Raw genomic sequence first — 20,888 nt, 5'->3', positions numbered from 1 at the left:
GGTATATTCTATATATGTCAATTAAGTCTAGGTTGTTAATTGTGTTATTGAGTTCTATAGTTTCCTTATTTAACTTTTGTTTGGAAGATCTGTCCAGTGGTGAGAGAGATGTGTTGAAGTCTCCCATGATTATTGTATGGTGGTCTATTAGACTCTTGAACTTGAGAAGAGTTTGCTTGATGAACATAGCTGCACCATTGTTTTGGGCATATATATTTATGATTGTTATGTCTTGTTGGTGTATGGTTCCCTTGAGCAGTATGTAGTGTCCCTCTTTATCCCTTTTGATTAACATTGGCTTGAAATCTATTTTATTAGATATGAGTATGGACACTCCTGCTTGTTTCCGCAGTCCATATGAGTGGTATGATTTTTCCCAACCTTTCACCTTCAGTCTATGTATATCTTTTCCTATCAAGTGTGTCTCCTTTAGGCAGCATATTGTTGGGTCTTGTTTTGTGATCCATTCAACTAGCCTGTGTCTCTTAATTGGTGAGTTTAAGCCATTAACATTTAGGATTATTATTGAGATATGGTTTGTTCTTCCAGCCATATTTGTTTATTAATGTTACTAAACCTGATTTGTTTTCCTCTTTGATTACTTTCCCCCCTTTACTGTCCTACTTCCCACTGTTGGTTTTCATTGTTATTTTCCATTTCCTCTTCCTGTAATGTTTTGCCAAGGATTTTTTGAAGAGATGGTTTTCTAGCTGCGAATTCTTTTAACTTTTGTTTATCGTGGAAGGTTTTAATTTCATCTTCCATCCTGAAGCTTAATTTCGCCGGATACACGATTCTTGGTTGGAACCCATTTTCTTTCAGTGTTTGAAATATGTTATTCCAGGATCTTCTAGCTTTCAGAGTCTGTGTTGAGAGATCAGCTGTTATCCTGATTGGTTTACCCCTAAATGTAATCTGCTCCCTTTCTCTTGTAGCTTTTAAAATTCTCTCCTTATTCTGTATGTTGGGCATCTTCATTATAATGTGTCTAGGTGTGGATCTCTTATGATTTTGCACATTCGGCATCCTGTAGGCTTCTAGGATTTGGGATTCTGTCTCATTCTTCAAGTCTGGGAAGTTTTCTCGTATTATTTCATTGAATAGATTGTTTATTCCTTTGGTTTGGAGCTCTGTGCCTTCCTGTATCCCAATCACTCTTAAGTTTGGTCTTTTAATGTTATCCCATATTTCTTGGATGTTCTGCTCATGGTTTCTTAGCAGTCTTGCTGAGCTCTCTATGTTCTTTTCAAGTTGAAATACTTTGTCTTCATTGTCTGATGTTCTATCTTCTAAGTGATCTACTCTGCTGGTAGTATTCTCAATTGAGTTTTTAAATTGGTTTATTGCTTCCTGCATTTCTAGGATTTCTATTTGTTTGTTTTTTATTATCTCTATCTCCCTGTGTAATTGATCTTTTACTTCCTGGATTTGTTTATGTAGTTCCTTGTCAAAGTGATCTTTCATTGTCTGATTTTGCTGTCTCATGTCGTCCTTGAGACTCCAGATCATCTGAAGCATGTATATCCTGAACTCTTTATCTGACATTCCACCTGTTGCAGCTATTACCTCTTCTAAAGTTGAGTTGACCTGCATTGCTTGTGGTCCTTTCTTTCCTTGTCTTTTCATACTGCTCGCGTTTCTTTCTGTTTGGTGAAACTGTTGTTTTTGAAATTTTCCCCCTATTTATTTATATTGCTCTTGTATAGTTAGAAAATCTCCCTTGCAGGGCGGGTTAGTGGCTGTGCTCCTCCTCTAATTAGGGTGATCTGTCTACCACGCTGGTCGGTCGCAGGTCTGCCCACCCTGCGGGCACGGGTGGCGGCACTGCTGTGCCCGCACTCCAATTGTGGTGACGTAACTACCACGCCCTTGGGTCATTGGTCCTGATCCGGATGTGGGCAGCGGCTCTACTCGGCCCCTACTCCAATTGGTGTGACGTGTCTACCACGCTGGCAGGCCTCTAGGCCTGTTCCACCGGTGGGTCGCAGGTCTGCCTACCTTGCGGGCTCGGGCGGCAGTTCTTCTCAGCCCCCACTCCCAATGGGGGTACCTGACTGCCTCTCCAACGGGTCGCTGGGCCTTTTCCGGACACGGGCGGTGGCTTTGCTCCACCCCCACTCCAACCAGTGTGACGTGACTGCCTCGGTGCTACGTGTCCACCACGGTGGCAGGCTACCGGGCCTGTCCTGCCAGTGGGTCGCAGGTCTGCCTACCTTGCAGGCTCAGACGACGGCTCTGCACAACCCCTACTCCAAATGGGGTGACTTGGCTACCGCGCCGTCGGGTCACTGGTCCTGTTCTAGGCGTGGGCGGCTACTCTCTTCGGCCCCAGCTGCAGTTGGGGTGTCGTGATACCACGCCGTCGGGTCACTTGGCCTGCTCTGGGCACAGGCGGCAGCTCCACTCTGCCCCCCTGGCCCCCACAGCACCCAGCAGGACCCAGACCGAGAAGCAGTCACCGCAGGTTCCCCAACCCTGGGCCAAAGCAGCTTCGGGAGCCAGAACCCGGCCTCTCCGATCCCAGCTCACGCCCCGCTAGGAGCAGGCTCCAAGGAGCGACCCCCGCGGGTTCCCCTGCCCCAGGCCAAAGCAGCTCCGGGAGCCAGAGCCTGGCCGCTCCAAGCTCTCCGAGCTCAGTGCACGCTCCGCTGGGAGCAGGCTCAAAGACACAGTCCCCACAGGCTCCCCAGCCCCGGGCCAAAACTGTTCCGGGAGTCAGAACCCAGCCGCCCCGAGCTCAGCGCACGCTCCACTTGGAGCTGGCCTCAACATGCAGTCTCCGCAGGTTCCCCAGCCCTGGGCCAAAGCAGCCCCCGGAACCAGAATCCTGCCGCTCAGAGCCCGGCGCACGCTTTTCCAGGAGCGAGCCCCTAGGAGTATTCTCCACTGGTTCTCCAGCCCCGAGCCTGAGTGATCTATCTGCGAGACGCAGGCAAATACCAGCCTGAAATCACTGAATGAGCTGAGATCAGTAGAAAACCGGGATGATTACATCAGGTCTCCAAGATGGCGGCTGCTGTCCTCCTCCGTGGTCCGACCGGTGTCTAGAACCGAACTGGACCGCTTCTCTCCTCCATCTCAAAGCCGGAACTCAGCACTAAGCCCGGCCATTGCACCACTGGCAGGAGCCCCCAGAATCCGCATCGCTGCACCCCCACTCCGGCACCTCGCCGCTTCCCAGCGCGCGCTGCAGACTCCAGCTGTGGGGCAATCCGCCGATCAGGCAATGCGACCCTCCGTGCAGAGAAATTGCCCGTGTCCGAGCCCCCGCAGCCGAACCTCACGCGATGGAAATCCGTCCACTAGATTCTGGAGCACCTCAATTTCACTGGAAATTCCCAACAAGATAGCCTTCAGCTGTTTCACCTCGTCTTTCTTCCGCACAGTGACGCGCGCACTGGGGTGATGCACTCCCTTCGCCGCCATCTTCCAAGTTCTGGCTGTCTTCTTTCAGCTTAGCAGTAAAACCAGAGAATGGGCTTGACTCAAATTAAGAAGTATTTTTCTTTGGTATAAATTTATGGTCTCATTTGTTGGAGATTTAGAAATAATTGTAATATTTAGGGTTATAGTCTCTGCCTAATTGAGATTGAGTAAATATGGATTAAAAGAGTAATTTCTTAGAGCAAAAATTTCTGAATCGGCTCACATTTTTTGTTGTTTATTATGGAATTGTAGCAAACATTTTCTTTATTTCCTCCTATTTTGAAAGTGTCTGGTCATATTTTGACCTGTTCTCTGAAGGTTCCTGTGAGAGGAACAGAGAGAGCTTGGGAAATAAGCAAATGTATTTTTGTCTTTGTCTCCTGCAGGTCCCAGCAGAGATGGCACAATCAGCGAGGACACCATTCGAGCCTCTCTTATCTCAGCAGTCAGTGACAAACTGAGGTGGCGAATGAAAGAGGAAATGGATCGCGCTCAGGCTGAGCTCAATGCCTTGAAACGAACAGAGGAAGACCTGAAAAAAGGTCACCAGAAACTGGAAGAGATGGTCACCCGTTTAGATCAAGAAGTAGTAAGTAATTCATCCAAGACTTTTGATTTGGGAATTGAAGTTTAGTCATGGCAAAATATTCTGTGTATACCATGGGTATGCATGGATTAAAGAGTTTAGAAAATTATAGGTGTCTAGGGCTGGAGTTGTGGCTCAGAGCACTTGCCTGGCATGTGGAAGGCCCTGGGTTCAATCCTCAGCACCACATTCAAATAAATAAAAGCTCCATTTACAACTAAAAAATATTTTTATATATATATGTGCGTGTGTGTGTGTGTGTGTGTGTGTGTGTATAATTTTAGAAATTTGACTATAGCTTCTTTATAGGATTATTTAAAATAGAGCCCATGTTTGTTCTTTGGGATGTGATTGATATTTAGAGCATTTTGCTTGCCACCCAAAGAAAGGACTGTTTGAATATGTGATGTTGCCATACAGTTAAGAGTTCAAAGCCACAATAAAGATCCACAGACCGTGAGTTATAGATTTAAGGGACAGTTCTGTTTCCAAATGTTGTTTAAACCATTTTAGAGTTCGAAGCCACAATAAGGATCCACAGACCGTGAGTTATAGATTTAAGGGACAGTTCTGTTTCCAAATGTTGTTTAAACCATTTTAGAGTTATCTTCAATGAATTCTTCTAACTTGAGAGAGTCCCATAAACATGGTGTGTTTCTTTGTGACAGATTGTTTTTCTTTAGAGTCAGCATGTAAATCAATCCTGTGTCTTTATTTAGTGAAAATGAAGTAAAGGCACTAGCATAACTTGAGAGCCAGTTTCACGTGTCCATTTTTCATACCCATAAGGGAGAATTAATTTCAGTAAATGTGCACTTTTGATTTGAGAGAAAAGAATTATTACCAGGCATGGTTGCACACACCTATAACTCCAGTGACTCAGGAGGCCTAGGTAAGGAGGATCACAAGTTCAAAGCTAGCATCAGAAACTTAGCAAGGCCCTAAGCAACTTAGCTAGACCCTATCTTAAAATAAAAAGGGCTGGGGATGTGGCTCAGTGGTTAAGCACCTCTAGATTCAATCCCCAGAGCCAAAAAAAAAGGTTAAAAATATTGAAATTCAAAGGCTTTAGAGGAAATGATTTGTACCTAGACATGGAGAATGGTTCTAGTATATGTATAAAGTGAACTCTGTAGTGGCCAGCCATTTTCAGAAGTTCGGGAAAGTGACAATAATGTAATTTAGAGCCTACAATCACCACATACAGTATCCTCAAACTAAAGCCAAGTGTTCCTCAGGACTCTGCATTATTACTCTGTGGCAGATGCCCACTTGTTTAGAGGAAGAACCTCTTTTATGTAAAGTGACTTCCTCCTGGAATGCATCTTGTGGATGGCTTAGTTTTCATTATCGTTTGTTAACTGATAAGTGCGACTCTTGTCACTGTTACTAAATGTGCTCAACTCAGGATATTTCCACCACTGTCCTGTTTTCATTCAGCCTATTAGATCACCTTTTCCTCTACTTTTGACTAGTGTTATTGTTTTATTAGTCCCTTCCTGTGAAGTTGTCTGACAAGCAAATAATTATGTATAAATTAGTATAAAGCTTTCATGCATGTACTGTTCTGTTTTCAGGCTGAAGTTAACAAAAACATAGAACTTTTGAAAAAGAAGGATGAAGAACTCAGTTCTGCTCTGGAGAAAATGGAAAATCAATCTGAAAATAATGATATTGATGAAGTTATCATTCCCACAGCCCCACTATATAAACAGATCCTAAATCTGTATGCAGAGGAAAATGCTATTGAAGACACTATCTTTTACCTGGGAGAAGCCTTGAGACGAGGAGTAATAGATCTGGATGTCTTCTTAAAGGTATGTCTTCCTCACTGTTTTCCAGGCTTTTAGATCTTATGCTATAGGGACACTGACCTTGAAAACCACAAACCAAAAGGGTTTCTCTGTAGGGAAGTTTAAGATAATTTTTCCATACAAGAGCAAGCAGGTGAGATATATGACCATGAACAAGCAGTGTCTTCTTAAGAGTGCTGAGGATCACTCCAAGTAAGGAGAAATTGGGCTAGGGTCTGCAGTTCCTACCTGCCTGGCAGAATCAAGATGGCTGTAACTCTTCTATTATAACTATTGTGTCTGAGTGTATCAAGGGGACATAAATTTACATAGGTTCTTTCAGGTTATACTATTTAAATTGAGATCACTGACTGCTCACTCCATCTTTTATCTGTTAATATTGTATAATTTTAGATTGGTTTTCCCCTGATAAACAACAGCCCTCTCCAAGGAAGTGGGCTACTCTTTTGAATGAAAATTTTCCTAGGCTTAATGCTGTTATACAGATATGAAAATCTAGTAAGCTGGGTTTGGTTACTGCTCTGTGGTGGGTCATGGAGAATATGCTTTAAGAATAGCAGCAGCCATCCTTTCAATATTTGGTCCAGCTGCTGTTGGTGCCTCAGTGTACATGTGAGGCTGGTCAGGTCATTTAACTGATCTTACTGTGGGTGAGAGGATAAGCCATGTGCCTTAGGTCTGAGGCAAACACATGAATTGGTATAAACCAGAGACCCAAGAGAGAACTCTACACAGTCTCCTGCTTTGATGGCATAGCATAGGGAAAGATGCACCTGGTTAGGTAAGAGGTGTATGCTACTTGGTAGGGATTAGACCACGGACAAAAACTAACCCCATGTTGCTTATCCTTGCCCATCCCCTTTTTATAGCCAAGGGAGAAGAATGGGTAACTTCCATTAGGATCATGCTACAAGTTTTCATGGCAAAGTGAGACATCTTGGTTATATATCAGAAGTGTAACTCAGTGGTAGAATACTTGCCTGGCATCTGTGAGGTTCTGGGGTTGATCCCCATCACCACCACCCCCCCCCAAAAAAAAAAAAAAAGAATAGAAAAGGATAAAGCTCAAAATCCTGAGCCAGATCCTCGAATGTGGTGCTTTCCCTGTAAGCCTCAGAAGACTTTGCTCTAATGTAGTCTACTGGCTTCACTGTGGTGAAGTTTTAAAAGCCACAAGTAATGAGGTAGTGATTCCAAACACAGGTTGATATTGGTAATGTATTTAGGATTCTTAGATCCCATTTAGGTTATAGCTATCTGATACTTCATGCGTGAGCCTGGATCAAAGCCATTCTAAACTGTTGAAATTTTTCCCCCTTCCAGCATGTACGTCTGCTGTCCCGTAAACAGTTCCAGTTGAGGGCACTAATGCAAAAAGCAAGAAAGACTGCTGGTCTTAGTGACCTCTACTGACTTCAGCTGGAGTTTGACCTCTTCTTAAAGCATTCTTTTCTTCTCTTTTCTTTTATCAGTAGGTACCCAGAATAAGTTATTCAGTTTATCATTCAAGTGTAAAATATTTTGAATCAATAATATATTTTCTGTTTTCTTTGGGTAAAGACTGGCTTTTATTAATGCACTTTCTATCCTCTGTAAACTTTTTGTGCTGAATGTTGGAACTGACTATGCTAAATAAAATTTGTTGCAAAATTTTTCTCTTCTTTTTTGGACTTCTTTAGGAAAGATCTATGAACCTTCATAAGAAGCAATCTTCTCACTTAGCAACCAAAACATAATATTGATCAATAATATTGTTACAATTTAGTGTTATTTATTCTATAGGATATAAAGAGAATTTTATTTAATATGGAATATATTTGAATTAAATATTGAAGGATTTGAAAACTGATCTTTTTGTGAGAGGTATGTGTAGCTTACCCTCCCACCAGTCCTTGCTAGATCTGTTTCCTTTCTATGGCCTGACTGAACCATAACTGTTTCTGTCAGAGAGAAAGGAACAGAATGGCAGGTGCCAAGCTATACACCCAAGATCTATGTTAGCTAGACAAGATGGTCTGGACATAATAGGATCTGTGCCTTTCCCTTTGATTGTTTCATAAGCATGATTGGATTTTCACACCATGTGTAAGATGTGCCCCCCTCAAATCATTTTATAATGTCAGCACATTTTCTATCTGAAGTGAAAAAATAAACTTTTTTTTTTTTAAAGAAAAAGGGAAAGATACAATGCACAAGCATCCTTGTCTTTGTTGGTATTTGAAGTTCTCTCTTTATGGGAAGTGATGCTGTAACCAAATTTATGATGAAAAAATGAGCTACATACCTAGTAGATATCCTGCAGAGCTCATCCAACTAGAACAAACTATTCCCCATCGAAATGAGAGTGGTAGAAGAAGAAAACATCCCAATGTGAAATGTTTTCCTTTGGAGATTTATACCTAGCCCAAGAGAAGAATAACCAGTTGCAACATCAGAAGGGTTTATAGTTCAGATATTTTCTTAGAAAATTAAAATCCACTTATAAAAATGATCAGAATAAAAACTGCCAAGGTTAAACCAAGGTTTTTCTTAGGGTTAGGATTGTAGCATTTACATTATTTTTGTGTGTATGTGCTTTTTACATTTTAAAATCATGAACCTAAGGAGTAAGTTGGAGAAATAACATAACTGAAAGCTATTTTGTAGCAACCTAACATTGCTACAGAACTGAATTTCTCCTAAAAATTCCTTATAGTTATTATTTAATTTAAGTACTAGATTTATGAAGGTAAGTTCAGAGATCCAGAAAATAACATAAAATCAATTTCACTACTAAAGTAAAGACTATATGGAAGTTGTTTAAAAAAAAATACATTGAGTCCACTGGGTTGGACTCAGCAGTGAGCAAGACAGAAATTGGTCCCTGAATGCTAAATTTATCTGGTGATCCAGGTGCAGTGATGAATTCCCATAATGCCAGTGGTTCAGGAGGCTGAGACAGGAGGGTCACAAGTTCAAGGCCACCCCAGCAATTTAGTGAGGCCCTAAGCAATTTGAGAACTTATTTCAAAATAAAAGGTCTGGAGTGGTGGCGCACCTGCTAAAAGTACAGAAAATATATAAACATAATCTTGAGGCACTAATCTTAACCCTTGGCAGAATTCAGTATCAAAACTAATTTCTAAGGTACCAAAAACATGAAGCCTATTAACTAGAAACCACTTTTTCATGGGCATCTAAAAATTCTGAAACACTTCTGGTACTAAGCTTTTCAGATAATGGATGATCAAATGATAGTAGTAAATGCCCACAAAAAACAAGGAAGATCCTCAGGGGCCGGGGTTGTGGCTCAGTGGTAGAGTGCTTGCCTAGCATGAGTGAGGCACTGGGATTGATCCCTGGCACCACATAAAAATAAAAAATAAAGGTATTGTGTCCACCTACAACTAAAAAAATATTTTGAAAGAAGAAAACAAGGAAGATCTCAAATTATAGACTAACTTAAGAAACAACAATAGCACCTTTTAGCAATGAAACAGAAAACCAAAGGAGAAAATTATACCAAAAATTAATTCTTTGAAAAGATCAATAAAACAGAAATCTATATTGACCAAGAATAAGAACAGAAGACTCAAATTACTAAAATCAGGAATGAAAGAGGGCACCATCGTTACTGACCTTAGAGAAGCAAATAGAATCCTATGAACTATAAGCCAACAAGGTAGTCAATTTATGTAAAATATATGAATTCCTAGGAAGAAAAAAACTATTGAAACTGGGTCAATTAGAAAGTTCAAATGGACCTACAACAAGTGATTTAATTCATTAATCTGAAAATCTCAAAAGCAAAACCTGAGCCCAGGTAAATTCACTGGAGAATTCCACCAAACATTACAATAACATTTTTTGTTTGTTTGTTTGTTTTTGGTTGCTCATGGACCTTTATTTGTAATTTATCTATATGTGGTGCTGAGAATTGAACCCAGTGCCTCACATATGCTCCGCAAGCGCTCTACCACTGAACCACAACCCCAGCTCCTTTTTTTTTTTTTTTTTTTAGTTGTAGTTGGACATGATACCTTTATTTATTTTTATGTGGTGCTGAGGATCAAACCCAGGACCTCGCACATGTGAGACGAGCACTCTACCGCTGAGTCACAACCCCAGCCCCTCAATAACAATTTTTTATGAACTCTTCCAGGAAAAAGAAGGTGGGAATAGGTTACCACTCATTCTATGAAGGTAGAAAGAACATTTTAAGAATATAAATGTGAAGAATATAGATGTGAGCATCCTCAACAAAATGCTTGCAAAATAAATCCAGCAACAGTAAAAGGGACTAAATGGGATTCCCAGATTGGGATATCATCCAAAAATCAATTGGTAAAATATACAAATAAAGTACAAAAAATAAGCCTGGCCTAGTGGCACATGCCTATAATCCCAGCTATGCAGAAAGATGAGGAAGGAGGATTGTAAGTTTGAAGCCAGCCTGTGGGCAACTTAGCAAGACCCTTTCTCAAAAAGGACTGGGGATGTAGCACAGTACTTTTTTTAGCATATGCAAAATCCTGGGTTCAATCCCCAGTACCACAAAATAATAAATAAAAATTAAAAGGAAGGATAAGGATGTAGTAGTGCAGTGGTAGGTTGCTCAGCATGCGTGAGGCCCTGGGTTCAGTCCCACAATACCAAAATAAGTAAAAAAAAAAAAAAAAAAAAAAAAAAAAAAAATATATATATATATATATATATATATATATATATATATATATAAAATCACTGGGTGCCAGTTAATCCCAGGGACTCCAAGCTGAGGCAGGAGGATCTTGAGTTCAAAGCCAGCCTCAGCAACTTAGCAAGGCCCTAATCAATTCAGCGAGAACCTGTCTCTGATAAAATATAAAAAAGGGCTGAGGATGTGGCTCAGACAGGAATGTAACATTATAAAGAAATCTTATGAAAATCTTATACAGCAAATATAATTCTTAATGGTGAAAAAATGCTTTCCCTCCTCAAATTGGGAACAAGACAAGGATTCCAATTCACCACCTCTGAAAGATGTTACTGGAAAATCTGGCCACAGCAATTATGCATCTAAATTATAAAGAAAAATAGGGCTTTATTCACAGATATGATATTGTACATGAAAAATCCTAAGGATATAAATAAAAATTACAACTAATGTGTTCAGCACAATAAGACACAAGATAGAAAAATCAACACCTCTATACACTTGCAATGCATGCATAATTCAAAAATGAAATTAAGAGAACAATTTTATTCATGATAGCATACACAAGAATAAAATACTGAAGAATATAACAAAAGAAGTGAAAGATTTATACACTGAAAACTACAAAACATTCATGAAAGAACCTAAAGACTTAGCCAGGTGTGGTGGCACATGCCTGTAATCCCAACTATTCAGGAGACTGAGGCAGGAGGAATACAAGTTCAAAACCAGCCTCAGCAACCTAGCAAGACCCTGTCTCAAAAAAAAAAAAAAAAAAAAAAATGACTATAGAGATGTAGCTCAGTGGTAGAGTGACCCTGGTTCAAACCACAGTACTTCAAAAACTAAAAAATTAAAAAGATGGAGGAAAATGCATATAGTATCAAGAAACTATAAACCATAAAATAAAAATTTTAAGCCATTACCTAGAAAGGAATGCAGGCTTTAAGGGCAAAAGAGGCAAGGATAAACTGACTTCAAATAATTTTAGTTCTCTAAATTTGATTTTGGAGCCACAAAATACTTTGTAAAATTGGTTTTTTTAATGTATTTTTTAGTTGTAGTTGGGCACAGTACCTTTATTTTTTATTTATTTATAATGTGGTGCTGAGAATCAAACCCAGGGCCTCACATGTGCTAGGCAATTGCTTTACCACTGAACCACAACCCCAGCCCCCTGTAAAATTGTGAAACACTGAAATGGCAGGTTATTGAATCAGGTACTCAGTTTTGAGACAGGCTCTTGCAAAATGCCCAGGCTGACCTCAAACTTGGAATCCTCCTGCCTCAGCCAGTTGCTGTGATTATAGGTTTGGAAAACCGTGCCAAATGAATAAAGTACCATAGTTAAGTGCTTAGATTTTGAAGTCAAACAACAGGTTCTGATCCCTACTCCAACACTTTCATTTAACCCTCAGTCACAAACGCATTATCTGTAAAACAGTTGTTTGGATTTAAAAATACATGTAAAGTGCTTAGGTCAGTGTTTGGCACACAATAGGCAATCTAATAATGCTGACTGCTGTGATAACTACTATTACCACTACTCACAAGGAGCTCAGCCTGTTGCTATAGAAAACCTTGTAAACAAAGTACAACCTAATGAAATGTGAACATGTTATGAGTACAGATTAGGAAGCAACCAATTATCTACAAAAACTAAAGAAGTCTTCATAAAAAGAAATAAAAGTTGATTTTCTTAGATATTTGTTTATAGTATTAGGATTTCTATAGAATTGAATTATGACATTATCCTTTGCTGGAGATGATATTTGGAATTTTCATAAAAGGGCTGCCATTTGAAGATCCATTGTCTCACCCTTCAGTTTGCCTTCATCAACCTTCACAAAGGTAAGTGCTTATTCAAATCCTTAAAGTCATTAGTCAAAAGTGGGAGGGAAGGGCCTGGAGTTGTGGCTCAGTGGTAAGATCACTTTCCTAGCATGTGTGAGGCCCTGCGTTCGATTTTCAGCATCGCATATAAATAAATGAATAAAATAAAGGTCCATCAATATCTAAAAAAATATTTTTAAAAAGTGGGAGGGAAGAGTATCTAATTGGTAATCTATGTTTAGATTGTGAATTATTAGAGAAGACACAATAGATTTCCTTAATATTTCCTCATAATATAGAAGTCAAAATAAGAAAGGATGCAAGTTACAAAGAGGAAAGTTCCAGCTCATGATTAGGAAAACAAATCAGAAACTTTAAGAAACCTATCTCATAAGGTAGTAAACACATTCACTACCTTCAGTTTAAGCTAAGGTTGCACAATAATAAAGCAGGGACTATATCAAAAGAATGTCTTACCAGACAGCTCTTTGAGAATAGAAGTCTCATTTATGGGCTGGGGGTGTAGTTCAGGATTAAAGCACCTGCCTAGCATGCAAAAGACCCTTGGTTCAATCATGTCTTACTCATCTCCATTCATCTGATGCTTAGCAACTACCTGGCATATAGGAGCCCAATAAAAGTTTTTCAAATAAGTGATTAAAATATAAGGCTCCAGCTCAATTCACAATAGTGAAACTATGGAAACAACCTAGATGCCCTTCAACCGATGGATAAAAAAAAATGTGGGTATATATACACATGGAATATATTCAGCCTTAAAGAAGAATGAAATTATGGCATTTTCAGGTAAATGGATAGAGCTGGAGAATATGATGCTAAGTGAAATAAGCCAAACCCAAAAAAACAAAAGGCTTAATGTTTTCTCTGAGAAGCAAATGCTAATACATAATGGAGCTGGGGGGAACTTTGGATTGTGCAGAGGGGAGTGAGGAGAGGAGAGGGGGTGTGGGGATGGGACAATGAAACCAGATGGACATTATTATTATTTATACATGTATGATTACACTATCGGTTTTCCTCTGCACCATGTTCAGCCAGAAGTAGTTGTGCTCCATTTGTGTACAGTGTGTCAAAATGCATTCTACTGTCATGTTTAACTAATTAGAACAAAATAAATATAAATCCTTCCAACTCTAAAATTTTAAACATCTATAATCAGATAATATTACCTGCAGAAAATTATATATTTCTAGCATTCTATTTCATTTATAAGAAAGGAGATAAAAAATATTTGTATTTGCAAAAGAAATGCCAGAGTACACACAAGAAACTAAATGGTTGCCTAAGCCAGGTGTGGTGGTTTGTGCCTATAATCCCAGCAGCTACTTAGGAGGAGAAGGCAGGAGGATCTCAACTTCAAGACTAACCTGGGTAATTTAGCAAAGACTGTCTCAAAATAAAAAAGGGTTTGGATGTAGCTCATCTATAGAGCACTTGTCTAGCATGTGTGAAACCCCGGTTCAATCACAGTACTAAGGAAAAAAAAAAGTTTGCCAATAACAGATGTTGGGGAAAAGTTTGGATGGAAACTGGATGAGAGTACAACTTTTGCATATTAGTTTTTTAATTTTTTTAACCAGGTATTGAATCCAGAGGCACTTAACCACTGAGTCACATCCCCAGCCCTTTTTTATAAATTTTATTCAGAGACAGGATCTCACTAAGTTGCTAAGGCTGCCGTTAAACTCACAATCCTCCTGCCTCAGCCTCCTGAGCCTCTGGGATTGCAGGTGTGTACCACTGCACCCAGCATAATTTTATTTTTAAATCTTGTGAATGTAGTAACTTCTGGGGGAAAAAGTTTTAATTATATATTCTTTTACTTCATAGTCAATTTGTCCCTGGGGTCCACGGGAAGCAATGCCTTTATGCTTGTACAGAACTTAGAAATGATCATCTATAATTTAAGCATTTATACACCTTACATTGCTTAAATGTTTTATTTTATTCTAACTTTTTACTTTATTCAAGTGCAAAATCAATCACTTTAAATTTTAAACTAGACTGTAACTGATTAGCCTGAGCTATGTCACAAAGAACAGGTTGTTGTTTAAATGAGAAGACAATTCTTTCTGGATTCTGAATTATTCAGATATTGGAGTAGTGTTAAGCAGAATGATATGGTATTGATAAAATTATCTTTGAATTATAGTTTTTAAAATGTGTCTTGCCCCCAGTAGCAATGAGCATACCTAGCCCCAGATCATGGTTTCTAATATCACTCTCTTAATAAAAGAAGACTGGAGCTGAAAACTTGCAAAATGAAGAACATCTTGAATTGTTGGAAAGTAAAGAAATGCTTTAAAAAAAAAAAAACAAAAAATCTTTATGGTAATGAAGTCAAAGGAAACAGGCTGAGAGTGCTCCCAAACCCCAAAGCTAGAATAATTTGAGAAAAAAAAAAAAAAAAGATTACCAGCCAAAGGATAATAAGATCCATGAGTTCATAATATTAATGTGATCGAATTGAGAAGAGACAAGTCTCTCATGGAGAAGAATTATGATAATTCAATACTTCTGAAGGATAGATGCTCCACTCTCTAGGAAAAAAAGCATTAACTCCCCATCACTTAAAAGTGAGCTGCAGGGCTTAGTGGTGCACACCTGTAATCCCAGCAGCCAGAGGCTGAGGCGGGAGGATTGCAAGTTCAAAGTCAACCTCAGCAAAAGTGAGGCACTAGGCACCTCAGTGAGACCTTGTATCTAAATAAAATACAAAAAGGGCTGGGGATGTGGCTCAGTGGTTAAATGCCCCTGAGTATAATTCCCGGTACCAAAAAAGGAAAAAGAAAAAGTGGGCTGCACAGAGGGACTTCCCTTCTAAAGAGTTCAAAACAAAGGGGAAAAAGTAACTTCCATAATATTTACCAAGCCTAAGAAACACCATCGGCCAGCTGATTACGGTAAGGTCAGCATCAATACTGATGAATTGTGTTGACAATAGATACCCCAGAAACAATATGAAAATATCATATCACATACAAAACACTTTGCCTCCTCTTCCCCCAAACCACAGTCTACCCATGAGAAAAGCAAAAGACAAATTCCAATAGAGGGTCATACTATAAAATAACCTGGCTAGTACTCAAAATGGTCAAAGTCATCCAAAACAAGAAAAGACTCTCATACTGACACAATCCAGAGAAGTCCAAGAAGACATGGTAACTAAATATAATGTCGAATGCTAGATTGTTATGTTTTAAAAGGACATTAGGTTAAAAACTAAGGAAGTGTGAATAAAGTCTGGATTTTAAAGATAATATATTAATATTAGTTTTTTAATTGTAATAAATGCACCATACCAAGACATGTCCTATCTTTTGTAAATCTAAAACTGTTCTAAAAAATAAAGACTAGGGGTTGAGGATGTAGCTGAGGGGTATTGTGCTTACCTCGCATACACGTGATGCACTGGGTTAGATCCTCAGCATCACATAAAAATAAATAAAACAAAGGTCCATTAACAACTACAATTAAAAAATAAAGACTATAAAAGATGTATTCTAACTCAATCTCTCCACCCTCTTTATAAAAATGAAGGTAGGTGGGCTGGGGTTGTGGCTCAGTGGTAGAGCGCTTGCCAAGTGTGTGTAAGGCACTGGGTTTGATTTCCAGCACCACATAAAAAAACTAAATAAACAAAACAAAGGTATTTTTAAAAAATAAAAGCAAGTAAAATGTTTGATCTTTATATTCATAATCCAGTGCTCTTTTCCTTTTAATGTGAATTTGGCTTTTAGCAATTCTTTGGTTCAACTGTGTTCTTATTCTAGGCACTCTATGGAATCAGGATTCATCACTAAATGAAACAAAGTGAATTTCATAGTAATGAGTGTATGTATTAAGATATAATTCAGTAATAATTTCCAGAGACAATACTGTTTCCCTTCTAGGTGTGTATCATAAATTCCTGATGATTAATTACTAAACAATTCCTATTGACAATTCCTTCTTCATCAGCAAGGAGCTTTTATCGTATCTCCTGGGGCAAGGATAGGGCAGGAGGGTAGTACAGTGAGCTTTAATCTGGGGCTTTGTAAAGGGCAACAAACCACATTTTCTGAGATAAACAAATGCTATAATTTGCAAGGTAAGAGAATGCAAGTTCTAGGAGCTTGTGTTAAGTTTTTTTTGTTTTGTTTTTTTTTGTTTTTTTTTAGGCAGAGGATTCAGTCCCCCACTCCCACACACATACATGGGCCCTTCAAAGTGTATATATAATAAGCCAGGTGTGGTGGTGCATGCCTGTAATCCCAGCGGCTCAGGAGGCTGAGGACAGAGGATAGTGAGTTCAAAGCCAGCCTCTGCAAAAGTGAGGCACTAAGCAACTTAGTGAGACCTTCTGTCTAAATAAAATACAAAATAGGGCTGGGGATGTGGCTTAGTGGTTGAGTGCACCTGAGTTCAATTCCCAGTACCAAAAAAAAAAAAAAAAAAAGTACACATAGTAAAAGATTCTTTTACTTCAAGCTTTTATATAATCTATATACTTACCTATTTATGCAAATTGATATATTCTGTCTTTTTGCTGAATAACAAAGCATATTGTTATTATTGATGTTATCCAACAAATTGCTTTTCTTTTTTAAAGAGAGAGAAATTTTTTTTTAATATTTATTTTTTAGTTCTCGGCAGACACAACATCTTTGTTGGTATGTGGTGCTGAGGATCGAACCCGGGCCGCACGCATGCAAGGCGAGCGCGCTACCGCTTGAGCCACATCCCCAGCCCCGAGAGAGAATTTTAATATTTATTTTTTTTTTTAGTTTTTGGTGGACACAACATCTTTGTTTGTATGTGGTGCTGAGGATCGAACCCGGGCCGCACGCATGCCAGGCGAGCGCGCTACTGCTTGAGCCCCATCTCCAGCCCCCAAATTGCTTTTCTTTTAACCACATCCCCAGCCCTTCTTGTATTTTATTTAGAGACAGGATATCATTGAGTTGCTTAGGGCCTTGATAAGTTGCTGAGGCTGGCTTTGAACTTGCAATCCTCCTGCCTCAGCCTCCTGAGCCACTGGGCTTGGCACCACCGTGCCCAGCTAATATACTGCTTTTTAATGTATTTATCTTCTTAGCAATGAGGACACTGCTGATAAGGGCATTACAGTTACTAAAACAAAATGAGTCTTGGGGAATTTATTTGATGTGCAGGGGAGCAGTTGCCAGCTGCTATTCTTAGTGCCATAAGGACACTTAATAACATCTAGATGTGAAACCCTGGATCAATCCTTGAAATCCAATTGATAATGTCAGTATTAAAGTCTATAGAATAAAGAAAGATAGCTTAAAGAAATGTTATAGTCTATGAATAAAAGCCAAGTATGGCTCAAAGATTCTTATGATTTACTAAAACTTTGTGGATTCAGATCAGGTAGTATCATTAGGCTCTTTTTAGTCCTGTGTCTAGGCATTAAACTGGGAACTATATCAACTACCTTGATTCTAAGGAAGGAAGGGAAATAGAGACTAGAAAATGAAAACAAGAAATTTAAAGGAAAAAGATATTTGTGTTTGATTGTCCAGTTGGACATCTACCACCAACATATTGTGCACTCCCTTTTGCCACTTTTTCTCCAGTTTTTTAAATTAGTGAACTGTTTCCTTATCAACCAAAAAGATACTTCATATCGTCATCACACCAATGAAAGTGAATTGTCAACATAATTTCAGAAATGCCTCTAACACATGATACCACCATAAAATCAAGAAAATAGCACACTCTGGTTGGAACAATTAGAAAAGTGCACTTGCTTATAGGCTGACCTAGCAGGGGTTGTATGGGACCCCACTCACCCCCTGAACTGGACACAGCAAAATTATATGCGGTAGTCTTACCACCAGCTGAGGAAAACAGCTCTATGGCACAGAGCATACAACTTACCTTTAATTAAGAGGTTGATAGCACTGGCCACACCAACCAATCCAATTCCTTTAATGGAGATCTTACTGGATAAATGGCCTCCTCTGAAGTGAAATTCTTAAGAAGTTCCCTCTTGATGGTCACCATTTTGGAAATCTAACAGTGAATGAAAACTGCACAGTCATTTCCAAATTTGGAATTGGTCTGTACTGAGAGGGAGTCTATGGAAAACTCCTGGGCTCCACTGTGGAGGGGGAATGAGGAGGAAGGTGATTACAGTTGAGAGGGAGAGAAGGAAAAGGACCACTCCACCAAAATGAGACTACAGCTGCCCCCCACCCCTGATCCTGTTCCTTCATCTCCCCCGCTCCATTTTCCTCCCCTCATCTATTAGCTCCAAGACCCAAGCTCAAGCTTGTACACACACATACATGATACTTCCCCTCCATATTCCCAGAGGTGAATGGCAAGCAGCCCCAGGCAGTAGAAAAAACAGACCAAAAGAGAAAAATGTCCCAAAGCTGCTACTCTCTGGCTGGTCTGCAGGACTCTCGCAGCCAAGCTCAAAGCAGCCTGGTCAATTAGTGGAAGAAGAGAATGGGGGAAAAACAGCTGGAAAACTCATGGAAGCTCAAGGAACTAAACCAGCTGAACTTTTGAGGCCTGTCCTCACTGCTACTCCCACTGAGCAGCTAGGGCAGGCCTCACAGGGCCACGTGGTTATCCAGCACACCTGGCACAGGTGCCAGGCCGGGAGGCTGCTCTGGGGCACCACACCTCAGCCTGGGCTTCAGCTGCCTTGCCCCTGAAACTGGTGTGCTGAGTTTTCAGAGTTTGGCAGGCATCAGAAATGTTCCAAGGCTGCACTCAAGATCAGCAGGAACAGTGACCTGAAAGGTATGTGTGGGCTGCAGAAGCACTCCTTGTCCAGAACTCATTCACTGGAGCTCCCAATTTTAACTTAACCAAGCCTTGTCGTGATGTATCCAGTACAAGCTTTAACTCTCCTTTGGGAATTTTTCACCAACACTACAGGTAAAAGGAAACTCATGGCTGTTTTTTTTAACTACTTCAGGCTTGAAGAAGACATGAAATTCTTATCAATGCAGTGCTGACAGCCACTTCTACACGTGGAAGGGAAAATGTAACTCATTATTTTATGAAGTAGTTAAATGGAGAATCCAAAATGTCACTCTAGTCCCTTCGTCTGTAATAAACCAAAGTTTCTACTTCTTTTTAAAAATTTTGGGGGGGCTGGGGATATAGCTCAGTTGGTAAAGTGCTTGCCTCGCATGCATAAGGCCCTGGGTTCAATCACCAGCACTACCCAAAAAATAAATAAATAAATGATTTTTGTTTGTTCTAATTAGTAGGTGTCTCTACTTTTTGTCATGTCTTACCTAATTGTTTTCTAATTCATTTGTGAATCACAGTACATAATACTCATCTAAAAACTTCTTTCATGAAATGTACCAATGTTTCTCAATCATTTAAGAAAGCATCTAGACATTTTTCCCCTAATCATTCTTCTCTCCTGCCTCATGATGAAATTAAATACTAAGGAATAAGATTCTGTCAGATACTTCCTAAAGTGCAAGAAGTAAAATCAAGAATCAATAAATGGCATAGACTCAAACGAAAAAGCTTCTTCACAGCAAAGGAAACAATCAAGAGCATGAAGAGAGAGCCTACAGAATGGGAGAAAATTTTTACCACATGCACCTTGGAGCACTAATCTCCAGAATTTACAAAGAACTCATAAAACTCAGCACCAAAAAAATAAATAAATAAATGGGCAAAGGAACTGAACAGGTATTTCACAGAATAAGAAATACAAAGGGGTCAACAAATATATGAAAAATTTTCAACATTTCTAGCAATTAGAAAAATGCAGGGCTGGGGATGTGGCTCAAGCGGTAGCGCGCTCGCCTGGCATGCGTGCTCGCCTGGCATGCGTGCGGCCCGGGTTCGATCCTCAGCACCACATACCAACAAAGATGTTGTGTCCGCCGAGAACTAATAATAAATATTAAAAATTCTCTCTCTCTCTCTCTCTCTCTCTCTCTCTCTCTCCTCTCTCACTCTCTCTTTAAAAAAAGAAAAAGAAAAATGCAAATCAAAACTACACTGAAATTCCATCTTATTCTAGTCAGAATGGCAATTATCAAGAATACAAGCAATATTAATAAACAGTGGAGAAAAGGACGTGCTTATACATTACAGGTGGGACTGCAAATTGCTGCAACCTCTATGGAAAGCATTACGGTGATTCCTCAGAAAACTTGAAATGGAACCACCACTTGACCCTGTTATCTCACTCCTAGGATTATACCCAAAGGACCTAAAATCAGCATGCTACAGTGATGTAGCCACATCAATGTTTATAGCAGCTCAATTCACAATAGCTAAACTATGGAATCAACCTAGATGCCCTTCAACAGATGAACTAAATAAAGAAACTGCAATCTGTATACACAATGGAATATTACTCAGCCTTAAATAAGAATGAAATTATGGTATTTGCCAGTAAATGGATGGAACTGGAGAATATCATGCTAAGTGAAATAAGCCAATCCCAAAGAATCAAAGGCCAAATGTTTTCTCTGATATGTGTGTGCAAATTCACAATGTGGGGAGTAAGAGGGAATAAATACTTTGGGTTAGAGGGGAG

The 20,888-nt window shown here is 39.5% G+C and overlaps 1 protein-coding gene across 2 annotated transcripts in view; it reads left to right on the top strand.

Moving 5' to 3' along the window:
• The window catches only part of TSG101 (tumor susceptibility 101), a 66,768-nt gene extending 59,290 nt beyond the window's left edge, over positions 1-7,478 (top strand). For both annotated transcript variants that reach the window (XM_081278742.1, XM_081278743.1), the window contains 3 exons: positions 3,813-4,015; positions 5,590-5,829; positions 7,150-7,478. In XM_081278742.1, the coding sequence (XP_081134868.1) occupies positions 3,813-4,015; positions 5,590-5,829; positions 7,150-7,239 (533 nt within the window). In that variant the 3' untranslated portion in view covers positions 7,240-7,478. The remainder of the gene's footprint in view (positions 1-3,812; positions 4,016-5,589; positions 5,830-7,149) is intronic.
• The last annotated feature ends 13,410 nt before the right edge of the window (positions 7,479-20,888 follow it).

Source organism: Spermophilus citellus (genome assembly GCF_964194105.1).
Source record: "Spermophilus citellus genome assembly, chromosome: 2".
Lineage (NCBI taxonomy): Eukaryota > Metazoa > Chordata > Mammalia > Rodentia > Sciuridae > Spermophilus > Spermophilus citellus.
The sequence above is the reverse complement of the archived record's forward strand: the minus strand, read 5'-3'. Positions and strand labels throughout refer to the sequence as shown.